This window comes from Phyllopteryx taeniolatus, chromosome 3, assembly GCF_024500385.1.
Source record: "Phyllopteryx taeniolatus isolate TA_2022b chromosome 3, UOR_Ptae_1.2, whole genome shotgun sequence".
Taxonomy (NCBI): Eukaryota; Metazoa; Chordata; class Actinopteri; order Syngnathiformes; family Syngnathidae; genus Phyllopteryx; species Phyllopteryx taeniolatus.
Window position 1 is genome coordinate 11432717 of NC_084504.1, and position 20045 is coordinate 11452761.

General features: G+C 40.3%; 2 protein-coding genes across 4 annotated transcripts in view; one reads left to right on the top strand and one right to left on the bottom strand.

Moving 5' to 3' along the window:
* The window catches only part of cep120 (centrosomal protein 120), a 64302-nt gene extending 58988 nt beyond the window's left edge, over positions 1 to 5314 (top strand). For all 3 annotated transcript variants that reach the window (XR_009787917.1, XR_009787918.1, XR_009787919.1), the window contains one exon: positions 5178 to 5314. The gene's annotated coding sequence lies outside the window, so the exon portion shown is untranslated. The remainder of the gene's footprint in view (positions 1 to 5177) is intronic.
* The window catches only part of prdm6 (PR domain containing 6), a 40240-nt gene that overhangs the window by 6583 nt on the left and 13612 nt on the right, over positions 1 to 20045 (bottom strand). Inside the window, exons 4-8 of the mRNA XM_061769097.1 lie at positions 15802 to 15953; positions 15412 to 15570; positions 8312 to 8439; positions 5747 to 5871; positions 5095 to 5482 (exon numbers count right to left, since the gene is read on the bottom strand). Coding sequence (XP_061625081.1) covers positions 5095 to 5482; positions 5747 to 5871; positions 8312 to 8439; positions 15412 to 15570; positions 15802 to 15953 — 952 coding nt within the window. The remainder of the gene's footprint in view (positions 1 to 5094; positions 5483 to 5746; positions 5872 to 8311; positions 8440 to 15411; positions 15571 to 15801; positions 15954 to 20045) is intronic.

The window sequence follows — 20045 nt, forward strand, 5'->3', positions numbered from 1 at the left end:
CCAAAAAGTTCAACTTTTGTCTCCTCAGACCACAGAGTATTTTCTCCAAAAGTCTTGGGGACCATCAAGATGTCTTCTGGCAAAATTAAGACGAGCCTTAATGTTCTTTTTGCTCAGCAGTGGTTTTCGTCTTGGAACTCTGCCCTGCAGGCCATTTTCACCCAGTCTCTTTCTTATGGTGGAATCATGAACACTGACTTTCAGTGAGGAAAGTGAGGACACAGTTATGTTTTAACGGGGGGCAGCAATCATGTTTTCACACAGGGCCATGTACGTTTGGATTTTTTTCTCTCCCTTAATAACGTTCACTTAAAAACTGCATTTTGTGTTGTCTTTGACTAATATTGAAATTTTGTGATGATGGAAAATGTATGTGTGACAAACACACACGCACATTTACAAAAAAGTGAATATCTTGCAGTTTTCCAGACCAAAGTGTGTGTGCGTGGAAGTGCTCATTTATCACGTGTTGTATAAGCGCTGGCGTGTGTATTATTTATTATTTATTCATTTACACTTTTCTATGAGGCCAACATTGATCGTGAATACTCCCAGTAATCAATGGGAGGAACTTTTTCATTTATTTATTCAAGCACGGCACCAAGATTAATGTGTGCTTATTGTTTACTGTGCATCAGTGTGTGTGTGTGTGTGTGTGTTAAAGGTTTCAGTGCATCTGTCAACAACGTGAGCACTAATAATGCTAACATTCACTGTGAACACATGACCTGATGAAAGACACGTACTTTTACACCACATAAACATACATACACACGCACACACCATTTAGTGAAAGATTGATGTGGGAATGGAGAGTTTCCACTCACACACACACACACACACACGTTTACGTTTGACACATGGAAAATAAGTCTTAGGGCTTTAAGACAGAATTTGGGTTTTAACGAAGGGTTAGGATTTCAAAGTAGGGTTTCAAGTCAGGGTTAGGGTTTCAAATTAAGCTTTCAAACCAAGGTAAAAAAGGTTTAAGGTTTCAAACTTGTTTATACCCTAGATAAAGGTTTAAACAAGGGTTAGGATTTCAAATTTGGGTTTCAAACCACTGGTAGGGTTTGAAACTAGTGTTTCAAATCAGGATTAGGGTTTAAAATTAGGATTTCAAGCCAGAGTGTTTGAAACGGTCTAGCTTTCAAAGTAGGGTTTCAAGTCCGCCTTAGGGCTTCAAATTGGGGTTTCAAGCCTATTTTCAGGTTTTAAACGAGGATTCAGGTTTCGAAGTAGGGTTCAAAGTCAGAGTTAGCGGTTTAAATTAAGGGTTCAACCCTTGGATAGTGTTTAAAATTAAGGTTTTAAATTTCAATTAGGGTTTTCAATTAAGCTTTTAAGGTTCAGTTAGTTTCAAATTTAGGGTTTTAAACAAGGGTTAAGGTTTCAAATCAGGGTTATGGTTTGAAATTAGGATTTCAAACAAGTGTGTCTGCAAAGTGTGAACTGTACCGTGTGATCATGTATGCAAAGTGTGTGTGTGTGTGTGTGTGTGTGTGTGTGTGCTACGAAGACATGTCGGTGTGTTTGAGAGCAGAGATAATAAATCAGCACTCACACTTCATCAATACACAATCAATCTTATGCACACGTTTGTTACATCTTCCTCCCATCATCATCATCATCATATCTGCACTATTGATGAAAGCGCAACATGATCACATGGTCACATGACTTGGCTAGTAGTCCCACTTCTAGTTCCTGAACTAAAAGGATCCAATCATGTATATCCAGCAAAGGTTAGTGGACCTCTCAAAAGTACTAAACCCCATCTCGGGTCTTCTTTTGCTCTGATAAAATCCCCCTCGACCTAAACTTTGACAATAGTTCCTGCCCTCCAAAAAGTCCTAGTTCCACCTAAGGTTCCAGGAACTTGTAGACTAAAGGGAGCCTATCCAAAAGTACCACCCTCTCGCACGGGCGTCTTTTGGATGCAATGAATTACTCTGGACTCCAAACACACAATGCTCCTACAAAGGTTCATAGTTCTACCCAAGGATCCAGAATCTTTTAGTACTTTGTACTTGTAGTTCCTGGAACCAAAAGGTTCGGGTCTTCTTTTGGCCGCAATGAATTACCCTGGACCTAAATTTAGTCACTAATTTCTGCCGTCTTCCAAAAGTTCCTACTTCTACCTAAAGTTTCAGGATCTTGCAGATCTCGGTACTAGTCGTTCCTGGAACTAATAGAATATAATCCAAAAGTACTAGTCCCCTTACAGGGTCTTCTTTTGGCTGCAATGAATTACCCTGGACCAAACCTTCGACTAATTCCTGCTACGGCTGCACAATTAATCAAATTTTAATTGTGGTCACGATTTTGGCTGCCACAATTCAGTGAGCCCGATTGTCGGCAATTTTTTTTACATTTAAAATACGGGCACTGCTGCATATGAAAAGCGCTTCATTTGTAGCAGTGCCCACAACCTAGTCACCAAGCTACCAGGGGGCAAACGTATGATTAAGGCTTAATTACCGTGCTCATGGCAAACTTCAAAATAAAAGCTTAAAGTGGCATTCATGACCCTGTCAGCATGTTGGCAGAGAGGCAGCGTGTGGTAAGACACTATTAACAATCGTTGTAGCAGCTGCTTTGACTTCCAACTTTTTGCTGGGAGTAAATAGAGAGCTCTGGAAATCACAACTGTCGAGTTCTTCGTAGTTTGTGACCATGCAGGACTGAGCAATGGTCAAGCAGAACAACGGCGACGTCCGTCCTTGACAATTCACTATATTGACAGGGATTTTCAAATAAAAATTTGGTGCTTACAGCCTATTCTTAATTGCGTTTTATGCATTAACTGTATTTGCTTCCATTAAGTTGTAATTCGTGATTGCACTTTGTAAAAGCATATTTATTCGGTTAGCCCTTGGTAAAGTAGAATTTTTTGGGCTCTATATTGTTTTATTATTATCTATCATTTGATTCTTATTTAAAGATTATTTTTCCACTGAAAACTGTTACATATTGTTTATTGAAAAGTAGTGCAATAAAAATAAAGGTTTTTCACGAACATGAGGAACAATTGTGATTAATAATCGTAGGGCTTTGTACTTGAATGACTCTAGAACAAAATGGAGAGAATAATTCTGTTTCCTGCAGTGTGAAGTATGAAGGCGCCTGGCACTATATTAAGAGTCGGTGTAGTTGACGCCAGTAGTGTAGATAAAATGTTATTGACATTTTGCACATCAGCAGACACTTTTTCATTTCTTTTTCATTTATTGAACAAGTGACAGTGGCCCCGCCCGCCCGACACCGTGACAACCACAATTTCTCCACCGCCGCCGCCGTGATTTATGCACGCACACACACACACACACACACATTGCACAATATGAAGATAAGCAAAAATTCTCCAATAGATCACACACACATTCAAAAGTGTGTGTGTGTTGTGTGATGAAGTCGTCGCGACTCATTACGAACACTTTGTATTACACAAATAAAGTATGTGTTCATATTCACGTTGTAAACTCTATATCCAGTACTTTGACTCCATTACAATGATCTAAATGTCGCTGGCTACTTTGATTTATCAGTTATTGCTTATTTATCAACAATTTCTTGCGCGAGACTACGACTTCGATTTCCTAATCGGGCGCTGTTTGCTCCAATCCAGTTTAAGCACTATTGACGTTTAAATCTAGTTCGCCAATCAAACGACACAAGAAAGTCACATGACCTCACACAACGTCTTCTATTGGGCTTCCCGGGCATAGGTATTAACACCTCGATAAGCCAGCCCGGCTGATCGACGTGCCTACAGCTTTCATGTATTGTCGTAGTTGTCTGTAATCTTCAGAGTCTTCCAGATTGCTTAATTTATGGTAAAATAAAATACAAAATCTCTGCGACGGCCCAGGGGATCCCCTGAGACCCCTCCTACAATGCTTTTTTTTGGTCACCTTTTTCATGCCTTTGGTGTTTGCTTGTCTGATTCTAGTCCTGTCCAGTCTGCTCTAGTTCAGTCTGTAATCTAATCTGGTCTAGTCCAGTCAAATCTTGTGCAGTCCCGTCCAATCTATTCTAATCTACACTGGTCCACTCTATTGTAGTCCATTCAAGTCATGCCCTGTCCAGTCTATTCTAATCTTTTTAAATTAGTCCAGTCTGGTATCCTTCTGTCCAGTTTAGTCTATGCCAGTCTAGTTCAGTCAAGACTTTTGCAGTCTAGTCCAGTCCATTCCAATCTATACTAGCCTAGTCTATTGAAAACTATTATAATCCAGTCTAGTCTAGTCTCGCCCAGTTTAGTCTCGTCAAATCAAGTCTGGTCCACCCCAGTTTATTCAAGTCTATTCTAGTCCAGTATAGTCTCGTCCTGTCCAGTCTAGCCTATTGCAGTCCAGTCAAGTGTAGTATTCTAGTCTTGTCCCATCAAATCCTGTGCAGTCCAGTCCAGTCTATTACAATCTATACAAGTCCAGTCTATTGTAGTCCAGTCTAGTCTAGCTCAGTCAAGTCCTGTCAAGTGTCCTCCAGTTAAGACTATACTAGTCTATACTACTCCAGTCTATTGTAGTTCATTCCATTTCCAGTTCAGTCAAATCTCATCCTGAACAGTCTCATCTATTCTACCTAATGTATATTAGTCTAGTTTTTATTCAGCCCAGTTTATTGTAGTCTATTATGGTTTGGTCCAGTCTAGTCTAATCGAGTCCAGGCTAGTCTCATCCATTTTATTGCATTCCATTCCAGTCAAGACCAGTCCATTCCTGTCGCGTAAAGTTCAGTCCAGACCCTACTTGTGACTATGTTAGTGATGTTTTCAGAACAAGTAAAGTCCTGTGGGCAAACGTGTATCTGAAATAGGATTCCCTGAGTAAAGCAATCTCTAGTATAGTCTCATCCAGTCCAGTCTATTTTACTCTATAATTGGCCAATCTATTGTAGTCTATTGTAGTCCAGTCAAGTCTCACCCACTCCAGTCTATACTAGTCCAGTCTAATTTAGTCCAGTTTATTGTACTCTATTCTAGTTGGCTCCAGTTTAGTCTAATCGGGTCCAGTCCAGTCTAGTCCCATCCTTTCCACTGCACTCCAGTCCAGTCCACTTGTTATCAGGGATTAGATATTGTTTACAGACCTGTCTGGGTTCTGGGGACAAACGTGCATCTGTAGCAGGATTCTCTGCGTGAATGTCTTGAAGCACTGTCCACACTTCCACAGATGCCAGTCACTGAACTCGCTACTGAGCTGGCTGGTCGACGTGGGACTGGCCAGGACTCTTTGGTTCTTGGAGGACAGCTGACCGAAGGATGACTCAGATGACGGGAACGGTGCTCCGCTCTTGTCCAGCATGGAAAAACTTTTGCTGCACGCCGCCTGAGGAAACACCATGGAGCGCACGGACGACGACAAAGACGAGGCCACGGATGACGCTTTGCCGCTCTTGCTAAAGGATTGTTGTTGTTGTTGTTGTTGTAAGGACTCCTGACGAGACATCACCTCCGACACAGACGCCGGGACGTTCACTGTACACACAAAGCGGCAACTTTATAACCTCATGTCTATGTTTAAGATCTGTGTTTTACGTCGATGTTCTACGTCCCTGTTCTACATAAGTTCTATCCAGGTTCTACAAGAGTCTATTTTGGCGATCTATGTTCTAAGGCCATGTTCTTCAGACATCTATGTCCATGTTCTGCATATGTTTTATCTAAGGCCATCACCAATTTCAGTCTCATTAGCGCCATGGTAATATACTTGCATTCTGGAAGAAAGAAAAAGTCTCTCACAGTTTTCGTCCTGGGCAACGCACTGCAGCGGAATTCCGAAGAAGGAAGTATACGAGTCGTTATACCACACCAGGAGCTCGCTTCCTCGAGGGATGTCCAGGCATGCCCGGTAGAAGATACTAGACCTAAAAGCACACACATAGTTTAAGATCTACTTCGGACCTGTTTGCTAATATGGCTAATGCCAAAGGACCTTTTTAGACCCCCATCGCTAACGTGGCTAATGCTAAAGGACTTCTTCGGCCCTAACCTAGCTATCACCTAAGGACTTCTGTGAAACCCATTGCTAATGTGGCTATGGCTAAAAGACTTCTTCGGACCTCACCATTATTTTATTTTTCGCCAACAGCTGCTTTAGTTCATCTCGGGCCACAGTGGCATTAAGTTGCATAGCACTAGTGTTCATTTTAGCTTAGCCTCTCTTACGTTACTTTATTTTAGCCTAGCAGTATATATTAGTTTAATGTATCTTACCTCACGTTGTCGTAGCCTGACACAGTTCAATTTAGATGTACAGTAGTTTTATCTTCTGATAGCATAATTTATTTTAGCCTGGCATAGTTTATCTTCAATTACAGTAGTTTTTTTACTTTAATATCTTAGTATAGTAGTGTTTCGTTTAGCTTAGCATAGTTTAGTTTCTTATCTTAGCCTGGCTTATATTATTTCAGTCTATTGTAGCTTACTCTATTTTAGCCTAGCATAGTTTAGTTTAGCAGTGACATGTAAATGTGTTTTTATTATTCAAAGTGAAAAATAACCTACTATGTAAATGTTTACATTTTTAGCATGTGACGAATGACCATTATTAACGCAGGTGATGTGTATGTGTACATTGGATACTGGTCCGTTTGTAAGAAAACAAACGTGTCAAATTCAAGGCCACGCCCCCTCTGTGAGGCAGCGGGCGTGTTTGTTTTTCATACCTAACCGCATGATGAGACTCTGATGTGTGACACCACGCGCCTCAGTGCAGGAGCATGCATGGATCAAACATCCCTCACCTCCCTCCTCCTCACCTAACTCTTTCGTTTGATCTGGTGTGAGGTAAGGGGTATGTTTGATTTACCGCCTGGCCCTCCTTACTGTTGTGAAGTTGGCCCCACCTCTCCCAGGTGTGCTAAGACAAATAAAACACGCTTGACATGAGGCAACTTTTGACCTCCAAAAAGTGTTTTAGCATTAGCCACATTAGCAATTTGGTCAAAAAAAGCCATTTAGTCATACCCACGTTAGCGACTGGGTCCAAAGAAGTCCGGTAAAAAGAGCCATGTTAGCAACCAGATCACGAGAAGTCTTAAGTAGGCTAAGACAAAACTGCTGTAGGTCAAACTAACCTAAGCTAGGCTACAATATGTTAAACGATGCTACACTAAGATAAACTAAGCTAAGATAGACTAAGCCAATATATAAACCATGTTATAGTTAGACTTTACACCAATCTGATCGGTATCGGCAGATAATTAGCATTTTATGCTGATCGGCCGATTGGCTTTCATGTCATAATTCGCCGATCCGATCAATGACGTCATCGATCGGCTCCGCAAAAGACATTTACTCCGCGTCGCTATCGCGTATGAATCCAAAAGCTACTTTATTTTTAGCCTTGTTCCGTGCCTTGTGGCGTAGTACATAACTATCTGACGGCCAATAAATTTGTTTTCATCTTGTCAGTGAAAACACGTCGTCGGTGTGGGACTATTTTGCGGTGTCTCAGACAAACAACATGTACGTTCTTTGCAGTCCGTGCACAACTGAACACAACAAATTTGATCGGGCACCTGAAGAATGTACACAAGGAGGCGCATGCCACGTTCAAGCAACGCAGTGTGTGAAAAAACGAAGAAGAAAAAAAGGAAACGCCAAATGGACGCAAACTCTGGACAACACCTGTCCATATAGACCAGTGAGAAAGTTAGAGTAAGCATCTCATTAACAGTATTTGTTAAAAGTAATTTAATTTGCAATAAAGTAATTTAATTACAGTAAGTTATCACCCATTATTTGTGTCATAATGTTGATTCGACCTAAACTTATGTCAGTGGCCAATCCTTGAATCCCCCCTAGAGGTCACTGATGTTTTAACTTTTGTCTAAAATGCTAGAGAATAAATTTGAAGATACTCAGTATACAGTACACAAGTATATACAATAAATGAACGAGTCATGTAAATAGAAACATTGCTCCATCTTGTGATCAGATCGGTGATGGGTTATTGTTTTTTTAATCTTGCTGATCGGTGATCGGGCCCAAAAATCCTGATTGTATAAAGCCTAGTTATATTAAGATAAAACTACTGTTATCTGGAAAAGAATTATGCTAAGAATAAGCTATTTGAGATGTGTGTTACATATGCAAGGCTAAAATAAGATAATACAAACAATGCTAGGCTAAGACAAAACTACTAAAGAAACTAAAATATGATGAATGATGCTATGCTCAGCTAGCATGGCATGTTGTGAAGACATTGTTCTATGTAGTGCTACATTTTTGACAGGTTTGTTTAGTAGGTCTTTACTTGATGACAGTGTTAACAGTTAGCATGTAGCACTACCGTATTTATACCTGTACTGAACGACCATCATGTTCTGCTCTCCGCAGTGTCGAGCGCATCGGATATACCTCATCCAGCTCGACTTAGCCGGATCGTTGCCGTCTAGGAAGTGACACAACGTTCCCTCGGAATCGTAAATCTGAAAGACAAACACAACATGTATGTACAAACCTGATTATTTATTACAGGTATTTCAAACCTGGTTCAAACCAAATGGTAACACACTGTTCATAACTGGTTCCTATAGTGTTCACACTGCTTTTGCACCTGAATTACACCCTTTTCACATTGTATTCCCACAGTAGTCAGAACCTGGTTCACTTTCACACCTGGTTCATACCTGTTTCACCCCTTGTAGTGTGACACTGTTTGTATCTGATTCCCATAATGTTCACACTGGGTTCACACCTGATTCACACTTACCAGTCCACACTTTGTTCACACGGCTTTCCCATGTGGGCCCTCACTTATCAAAGAGTGCGTAGAACAGGTTCTAAATTCGTTTGTATGACTGGCCATGCATTTGTATGACTGGCCATGCAGAATGGTGGATCTGTATGCCTTTTGTGCTGGACCAGTTTTGCTGTGCAACAGGGGAGTTTGAAATACTCCCTCTGCTTATTTTTTTATTTGTTCATTATTCTGATGTTTATGAAAATGCACCCGGACAGAAAATGGTTTTAGGGCACATACAGAGGGACAGAACGGACAAGGGGAATAGGTGTGAGAACCACAGCAGAACAATCGTTAGACAATCGTCTGCCCCATCATGTTGTGCCAGCTCTCCCAGGGGACCCTGAATGAGATGTGACTGTGCCCAATGTGCAAAAGATGTACAGTGTGAGTGAAGTGTGAATGAAATCTGTTCCTGTTCATGTAGCTGAATTTGTTGTGTGATGGTTCTATGGCTCCTACTATATGTTTGGGAACCCCTTTTTTAATTTTCACTTGTTAGTGATATCTGTATGGGAACTGGATGTAAATTGGGGTCAAGGGCATGATTCAGCTTACGGTAGTGTCGATTGCGAAAAGTTAATATGTCCCCAATCTCCCGCTAAAATGTCCCGGTGGCCACAAATCCCAGGGACGATAATAGCTTAATATGCACTCACATGGCTTTGGTGATGCTCTTAGTGCGTTCTAGGTGTAGTTTCACTGTTCTACCACAAGGTTTTGTGTGTCTTCATGGTCAAAGCTGTGTGTAAATTGATGCACGTCCCCACACTTAAGTCCAAATTGATAAATCCCATACTTTGCGTGGGAATGTTGGTACACACGCTTTTCGCGCACTTCTGGGCACACGCCCGTTTGATAAATGAGGGCCCAGATCTCCATTTAGTTTCTCTACGGTTCAGACTGCATTCAAGATACGTATGTTCACCCTGCGTTGAAACCAGTTTCATAACTGCTTAACACCTGATTCGCACTATATGGCCCACAGGGTGTTCATGCTGCTTTTACACCAATTAAATGGTGGAGTCGGAACAGTACTGGGACAGCTGCAGGTAGTGATAATATGAATTTTGGACAAAGGTATTATGACACTTACAGGCAGTGAAAAGTGAAGAAAATTTGCAGTTTGTACAAACATTTAGGACACCCACAGTTAGTGAGAAGTGTATTAAAAAAAAATTCCAGTCTACTGTGAAGACTGTGGACCATGTTGGAGGTGTTCTTGGAGTCCCCCCCCCCCACACACACACACCTCCCACACACACACAAATGTATAAAGTGTAAAAAGATATCACTTAGATGAATGTTTCAAACAAAGTGTGTTTAATGTTTTTCTGTCTTACTACATTATCCTTGCTTGACTTCGAAGACCACACACGAGTGCGCACACACACACACACACACACTCACACACACACACCATTAACAAGCTCTTACAATACAACTACACTTTACATGGAAGTGTGAGTGCATTAAGTGTTCTTATCGTGACGTGTGTTTGTGTGAAAAGTCACTAATGCAGTCATGGTTATCAAAAGAAAAGTGTGACAAACACACCGCACACACGTCATGATAAGCAAATTTAGCACATGCACACACGTCACACAAGAGGTGATAAAACACTGTGCACACATATGATACCTCTAAGATTTTCAGCACATCGTCATGCTGATAACAGTTTTTATTTAGGGAAGACAAGACCACCTAGCATCGCCAAACATCATTTAGCAACACCTAGCATAACGTACCAGCATGTAGAATTTATTTGGCAAGATCTATTATCACATAACATCATGTGGAACACGTAACGTCACGGGACATCATGTGGCATGTATCTATCATCGCATAATGCCATGTAGCCAGGGTCCAATGGGCCTAGGTCAGTATGGGACTGTGTCGGGCCACCACATACTGACTGGGCCAGTACAAATTTCATAAATAAATACGATGAAATTTATACACCAAATATTTTGAGTTTCATCCACTTAAATGTATCAATTAACTACACAGAAGTCATATTTTCTTAAAGGCTTAAATAAATCAGCGTAAAGACGCTAACTATGAAATAATCATTTATACTTACGGTATTATATCATGATAATACGAGGCCTGTATCGGTTCTGACAGGGCCACCACAATAATCAGAAAGGCTTAAAGCGCAAATGTGAAGTAAACTTTGAAAATTCAGCAAAGTGTAAATCTGATGCAGAAGGTCATCAAGAAAACATTTTCAAAACTCATGTGCAATTTACCCAGTACTTTTAGAGTTTATTTTCAGAGTGTCAGTCAACCAGTCAGTCGGCTCCAGAAATAAACAAATGATCTCTGAAGATGATATTTTTCCTTGAAAGTGAACTTGCTAGGTCGGGGGGTGAGGGAGGCTCTGCATGCTCGTAGTAGTATACTAGTATGTGCGTATCTGCCACCGGCTAAATGGCTCAGAAAAGTGGTCACTTAGTAACACTCAAATAGGATTAAGATTAAGGAAGTTATGACAGTTTGAAACTTGGATTCAACAAAAAAGATCACAGCTAAAATCTTGGCCCCCATTGACTTTGCATTAAGACGATGGCCATAAATTGGTGCATTTTCACCAGTTTTAAATAGCCATAACTTCCTAATATTTGTCACAGGAAAATGATACACTTATCACTGAAATTGTCTTTAAAAGACCTGTCTGATAATGCTGGCCTTGTGTAAATCAATTAAACTTTAAAGGATTACTCAGTGACATACCTAGAATACGCCGGCAGCCACCGCATCTGGGTCGTACATGCATGGACCAACGAGCAGGAAATCTTGATGTTCTTGTTGTTCAAAATCCTCCAAAACAACTGCTCCTTCTGCAGTTGTATTAGTTGCTATGCTGTCCGTTTCAGAATCGGAATAGCTGCAATTTCCCTCAAGCATTTTGTTGTGCTTGTGTACGAAGCCAATTGAGGTTTTGGGATTGCGTCCTTGAAGTTCCAGCTTGCGGGAAATTTCCCAAGTCGATTTCGTAAAAGTCATAAAATCGTTCAGAATTCAACTATATGGGTTTTTTGGGGTGATTTTTTTATATCGGATAACAATACATAAATAAATGAGGCACCCCATCTGCCAAAAATCGTCATTATCTGGTATTACTTAACTGGAACTTTTTGATAACTCCTGCTACCAATACCGCAACTGTACGAAAAAAGAGCATGCATGGAGAATGGTGACTGCGGAACTGAGGAACGTATCTGGCAAATATATTTCTGTTACTTGTTTTCAGCTGTCGATTGTACTTTGCTGTGAACCAAGCTAGCAATAGCATTAGCCAAGGTTTTAGCACAACCACCGCCCACTGATGATACCAACACACTGATTGTCTGACATGATTGCCTGGTTGACTAGCGATGTTCATGTGTGTGGCACAAATGAAGCAAATTCTTTTTCAGTGTGTACACAACTCCGGCGATAAAATTTGTGCGAGTAACGCGAGGCGAAAGTTCGCTTCGTCCAGTGTGAACACCACATAATTCAAGAGGCAACACCTAGCACCATGTAGCATCACATCACATCATCTACCATACCACCACCTAGCACCACGTAGCATAATACAACATTGTGTAGCAACACCTAGCATCACGCAGAATCGTATCATAACATATAATCATTATTACCATCGCGTATCATCATACAAACTCATGTAGCATTATGTATCATCACATCGCGTCACTTGGCATCACCTAGCATCATATAAAAGCACCTAACACCACCACTTGAGTTCATATAGTGTTAAATAAACATCATGTAGCATCATGTAGCGTGACTTGGCAACATGTAGCATCACTAGGAATCACCTAGCAGGTAGCATACCTTCTCTTTTCTCTTTTTTTCAAACAACCATTCACACGCACATTCACACCTACGGGCAATTTAGAGTCTTCAATACCACGCATGTTTTTGGGATGTGGGAGGAAACCGGAGTACCCGGAGAAAACCCACACAGGCACGGGGAGAACATGCAAACTCCACACAGGCGGGGCTGGGATTTGAACCCTGGTCCTCAGAACTGTGAGGCAGATGTGCTAACCAGTTGGCCGCCTAGCATTACTTTAGATCACCTCCTATTACATTAGACTCATGTAGCATCATATAGCATAACTTAGCATCACTTAGTATTAGGTTGCATGGTGACAGTGCACTGCTGTTGTTGTTGTAGAGTCCAAACGGTGTAAAAGTGTTTGTGAGGGAAGATCAATGATCCCATGCTTGAGTTGTACACAAAATCAATCAAACCCACTAATTCTGCCGTTATCTGCTCTCTTCATCACCTCCTATTCTACACGCCCTCAGCCTCCTCTTCATCGCAACTCCTCTTCCTCACACTACTATCCCTCGTTCATCGTTTCCAGATGATTCCTGGTCACACTTTGTCATATCCTTCTAAGGAATGTGGGGTTAAAAACACATCATACAAAAACACAGTGGTGTTACTGAGTCAAACCTGATTCACACCACATTCAAATCCGGTTAACACCCATTTTAAACATGGTTCACCCCCTCTGGTACTACAGTGTGTTCATATCTGCTACCCACTGCTTTCACACCAAATTCACACTTGGTTCAAACCTGTTGGCGTTCAGACCCATTTTCAAACCTGGATAAAATCTTGCTTTACGTGGTTCCAACCCGGTTAACACCTAATGCACACTACCACAATGTGTCCTTACCTGGTTTACAATATGTTCAAACTGACTTTAGACCTGGTTCACAATTGTGTCCACACTTAAACACGCATGATGTGTAATTTTAAGTAGAGTACATGTGGCACCCTGATAAGATGACCAAAGGTCACAGTTTTTCTGTTGCAGCAAGTTGGTACAGTATGTGTGCGAGTGTCAATCACTGGGTGTGCGCTGGGGGAGTCGCCGACCCTTATTTGTTAGCGATTATCCACCTTTGGCCTCATCGCTCGGTGTGCGGTAGGTCTTTGAAACATACAGTGTGTGACAATATCAAAACAAATCAAAGCTCAGTCTTTCACGTCGCGGGAACCACATTTAGAACTGGTGAGCCACCTCATTCATCAGCTCATCAGACGTCCCAGAATATTTGTACAAGCACTCGCCATGCTTTCTCACACTACTAGCATGAGGGGGCGGTCCAGCACCAGGCAACCAACAGCTACCACCACACATGTACACACATAAACACACTGACAAACATTATGTGCGTGCACACACACACACACACAAACATAAGCACACACAAACACACACAACTACATACAGACATGAATACACACACTCACAAACCAACAAACAGAAAGTAACACACAGAGACACATACATACACTCACGCACTAACACACTGAAACAGATACACACACACATACCAACACACAAAATGAGACACACAAACACATAGACGTACATACACACACTAGAGTGCACATACACACACCTACACAAACACATGCAGACACACACACAGAATTATGTTGTTATCGTACCATTAATGTCACATGACCTGCGCCCAAAAGTGGTCAAAATGTGACCGATAAAGAAGCCACTTTGTGGTCGCTTAACAACGACGTTAGCTTAGCACCAGCACCATCTACAGTCCAAACACAACAAAGCAGCTGAACGTTTTTTTTTGGTTTTTTTGACAATCATGAGTTGCCATGAATAAAATCCCTCACAGGCTTGGTGACCGCTGCACTGATGATGTCATCACAGTTGTTTTCTAAAGCATGAAAGGATGGAAGGCTAGGCTTTTACGACATTCCGACAGGGCCAGTGGGTTTGTCGGAATCCTCACGGGCATGGCGCTAACAAAATATTTGCCCACCAAACGAGCTTTGCTTTCTTTGCCGCCGCCTTCAGGACGACAGCTTGGCTGAAATTGTTTTGTGACAACTTCATGACTTTTCCCTGGAAGTCCTTAGCCGTCCACCAGAAACCCTCAGCTTCTTCAACACATAAAACTACAACTTCAACAATGAACCGTGACGTAGCAGGTGTTCACTGAATCACTGTATTCACTGTAGCTTTAAAAAAGTGGTTTGTTCATGTCCACCACATACTTGGTTCACACCTGATTCACAATATCTGCATCACACTGCTTTCACACCTGATTCACATTATCTGGTACACACTGTGTTCACACTGCTTTCAAGTGGTGTTGACAGCATGTTTACATATGGTTCATACCTGTTTCAAATCATAGACACACCATCTAGCACACATTGCTTTCACACTCAGTTCAAACCATCTTTACATCTGCTTCATACCCGTTTCCAACTTGGTTCAAACCTCTGTCAAACTATGGCATACAGTGTGTTCACAGTGCGTTCACACTGGTCCCAATTTAGTTTTGACCTGGTTCACATTATATTCATGTCTGATTCAGACCTGGCAAACACTGTTAACACCTAATTCACACTGTGTTCACACTTGGTTCCATTCATGTTTACATCTGATACATCGCTGGTTCTGTTTCACACTTGAGTCACACTATTTAGTTCACACATTATGTTCACACTGTTTTCATGCCAGGTGCATCTAGATTCCAAAAGTTACCAATTTAAATTTATAACCTCGAGATGCATACTTTTAGCCAGCATCCTTCACCCCATCCCTTCAATCATTCCATAGTGAAAAGGTACACAAAATGGTGTCGTCGTTACCTCCCACAAGTGCCGCGTGTTCCTGGAGGCTCCGCAGCGGACCTTGTCCAGCATGAGGGGGGTGCCCTGGAAGGGTCCGATCCAGGTGCCCTGGGGTATTCTCTGGGCGGCGCAGATTCCGTACCCGAGGCCGGGAAGTGTACTGGTGCACAGACACACCTACACACACGTGATTGATGTATAAAGAGTTTTGAGCGGGACATGAAGGGGTCTTGAAAATGTCGTTTTTTAACTGTAAACAGACAAGTCTTGTCAAGTCATGCAGTTCAAGTCAAGTAATTCAGCAGTTTTAGCCAAGGAAGTCCAGTGACTTAAGTCTGACTCAAGTCAAGTAATGTGACTCAGGTCAAAACATGTGACTCGAGTCCCCCACCTCTGTGAGACGCTCACCTCTCGGGGCAGATCTCTGAGCCAGTCAGGCAGGTCGGGAAGGGTGAGGGTTGCCGGGTTGGCGCTGCTGGTGCCCACCAACCTCCGCAGAGAGTGGAGCGGTCCATGCATGGGACACTCACCATTACGGTTGTCCGCACACATGTCGCAGCCTGGAAGGAAACATTCAAAGTTAAAGAACATTTCGGAAGCATCGCATCTTAGTAACTATCTGATACACATTGTGTTCACTAAATTTTTACATCTGGTTTGTACCTGTTTCTTAACTGGTTCCCTTAACCTAGTTCACGCTATCTGGTCAACACTGTGTTCCCACTGCTTTCATAACTCGTTCACACCTGATTCATGTTGTACTCACACCTGGTTCACACACTGTTTCAAACTTGCTGCTTTCAGAATTAGTTCACATTTGTCATGTGTTTTTTTTTATCAGACTTGGTTGTCTTACACCTTATTTAATACTATCTGCTCCACACTGTGTTCACACTGCTTTTACAAATAATTTACATGTGGCTCATGTTGTAATCACACCTAGTTCCCACCGATTTCAAACCTGGTTCACACCGGATTTCACGCAATCAGGTTCCACTGCTTTCACTAGTTCACACTTGATTCATAGCAGTTTCAAACCTGGTTCCTACTATCTTTTCCACATGGTGTTGCCACTGCTTTCACAACTAGTTCACATCTGATACATGTTGTATTCACACCTGACTCACAGGTGAACCTGTTTCGCACGATCTGGACCACAGTGTGTTCACATTGCTTTCATAACTAATTCACATCTGTTTTATGATGTTTTCACACCTCATTCAAACTTGGTTCACACTGTTTCAAACCTGGTTCACCCCGATTTCACACTATCTGGTCCACACTATGTTCACACTGCTGACATAAATAATTCACATCTGACTCCAATTTAATTCACAACTGGTTCACACCACTTTCAAACCTGGTTCAGACCTGATTTCAGACAATCTGTCCCCACTGCTTTAACAACTTGTTCACACCTGATTCAGTCACACCCGTTTCACACTATATGGTCCACAGTGTGTTAACAATGCTTTCACAATAGTTGATGTTTTATGTTGATTTTTTTAGGGCTGTTTCAGATTTAGTTCACACTGTTTAAAACCTGGTTAATTAACGCATGATGTGACACTATCTGGTACACACTGTGTTCACACTGCTTTTACAAATAATTCACATCTGCGTTGTATTACCAACTGATTCACACCACTTTCAAACCTGGTTCATACTTGATTTCACACAATCTGGTTCACACACTGTTCCCACTGCTTTCACAACTAGTTCATACTTGATTCACATCCATTTCAAACCTGGTTCATACTTTCTGGTCCACATGGTGTTACCACTGCTTTCAAAAGTAGTTCACATCTGATTCACGTTGTATTCACACCTGATTCGACCATGTTTCACACTACCTGGTCCACACTGTGTTTACAACGCTGTGCTGACATCGATAGCACAACTAGTTCATACCTGATGCAAATTGTATTCACAGCTGGCTCACACCAGTTTTAACCTTTCACACTATCTGGTCCACACTGTCTTCACAATGCTTCACAACTAATTTACATCTGATTCACATATTCACACCTAGTTTTTACACTATAGGGTTCACACACAGTTTTCGCCCTGCTTCCACAATTATTTCACATTTGATTCATGTTGTATTCACAGCTGATCTTCACCAGATTCAAACCTTGTTCATACTATTTGGTCCATGCTGTGTTCATACTGCTTTTTGAATGTTCCGGAAGCTTGTCTGCTGTTGATCTTTTTAATAAAACTTTTGTAGTTTTTAGTGTTTGGGTTGGCTACATTGAAATCATTCCTGACATATTTCCGTCCCGACCGTAGCGGTGCGTCGGGGTGAAAAGTGTCGGTCGCAGCGCCAGAGTGTGATGAAGTGTGACACTAATAGACGTCAATAATCGACGCGCTGATGATTATCTGGACTAAAAAATTCCCAGCAGGAAGTTCTGCTTGTTTTCTCTTATGGTTTTCCCCAAATTTAAATCTCGGCGGCGCAGCAAGAGTGACGGCCGTTGACGGATGAAGTCATGAAGTACACGGCCGACTTCTTACTGCTCCGCTAAACGGGAACAATGTCAAACAAACATTCCCACTTTGGGAGGCACGGGAAACTGCGAGTTTGCGCATCTGAATCTGATCTCGCGACGATCAGAGGCTTGTCTCCACATTGCCTAGCAACAACACATAACCAAACACACACACAAATTTACTACATGATAACAACTGAAAATATAATGCACACTCTGTGGGCAGTTCATTTCACCTCGTGTGTGTGTGTGTGTGTTGTTAAGATTTACATTTTAAAACAAGATACATTCTATTATTTTGTATGATATTAAATGATATTACATGGATTGGTTGGCGACCATTTCAGGGTGTACCCCACCTCTCGCCCGAAGATAGCTGGGATAGGCTCCAGCACACCCACGACCCTAGTGAGGATAAAAGCGGTGCAGAAAACGGATGGATGGCTGGATGGATATTACATGGGAATGTGTCTACATATTATTTTTTTACTGATTAAAAAAATTATTTGTAATTAAACAATATCTCTTGATTTAAAAATTCAATGTCTTGATAAATAAATTGAATTTACAGGTTAAAAACTGCATATGTAGATGAATAAATTACATCTCTTGAAAAATTTTTTAATTGTTGTTAAAATATTTTATGTTCCGTTACTTTTATTGTATTGCTTGACTTCTTTTAACTATGTTTCCATGATGACCTTGAGTGCCCTGAAAGGCGCCTATTAATAAAATGAATTATTATTATTATGATTTGCTCTTTAATTAAATTTCTTGGTTCATACATGAAATTTGTTGATTAAAAACTAAATTTGTTGATCAATAAACCATTTTTTGATGAAGAAATTGCATTTCTTGTCAAATCACTTAAATTTGTTGATTAAATATTACATTTGTTCTTGTTATGTTTCTAAATTCATAAAAAATGATTAACAACTACATATGTTGATGAAAATTGACATTTGTTGATGAATAAATTAAATACATTGATAAATAATTTTAACTTGAAACTTGTTGAATATAAACTACATTTGCTGTTTAATAAATTACATTTCTTGATTTACAAATAAACTTTGTTGATTAAAAACTACATTTATTTGTTATATTTGTAAAGAGTAAGGTACATTTGTTGCTAAGAACATTTTGTGATGAATAAACAAACTTGAGTTGAGGCCTGAGTAATGAAAACAAATTTGTTGAAAAAAAAACCTAAAAAAAATAATATTGGTAAAAAAGATATTTAAGTTCTTGATTGCTTCTTGAAAAAAAAATTCATGAATAGATGACATTAATTTGCTTAGTAAGTTACATTTGTTGATTAATTAATGAAATTTGAGTAAAAACAGATGTTAAATAAAAAAATATTTGTTGATAAATAAACAAAATTTCTTGCTGCCAAACAAAATGTGTTGCTAATAAACTTAATTTTTTTTAATCAAAAATAACATTCGTTGATAAATGAATGCCATTGATTGTTTAATATGTTACATTTATTGAAATACAACTAAATTTCTTGAATGAATTAAATTAATGAATACAGTACATAAAAAAAGTGTTGTAGTTAAAATTCTACCAGTTCTTCCGAAAGTAGAATTTCTTGAATAAAACATTTGTTGATGAATAGATGACATTTCTTGATAAATAAGTACATTTTTTGTGAAGAATAAACTTGAATATACCTTGCTGTAAAAACAAAATATCTTGAAGTAAATTTCTTGATTATAAACAACATGAATGAATAAATAAAAAAGTGGCATAGTTGACATTCTACCCGAGGTCCGACGCGCTATTAAAACTGTTAAAAGAAATAAATAGCATTCTTTTGGTCAGTTTGTGAAGGTGCATCGTGGGAGATGTAGTTAACTTGGTGGGGCAGCGATAAGCGCTAAAATGAATCATTAAAAGTAAAAAAAAAAAATAAAAACTGTCAAAGATACTTTTGTGGATTGATGTGGTACATATAAAAGTACAAAAGTCAAGATGATTAACTGTATTAATTATGAAAGTACAACCTTGTCGTGTGAGTTGTGATATCATGTGACCTAAGCAGAATGTTACTCATACTGTATCATTATTATTTTTAGTCTGTGTGCGTGTGTGACTGCTTTATTTACACACTAAACATTTCACTCGCTCGCTCGCTCTCTCTCACACACA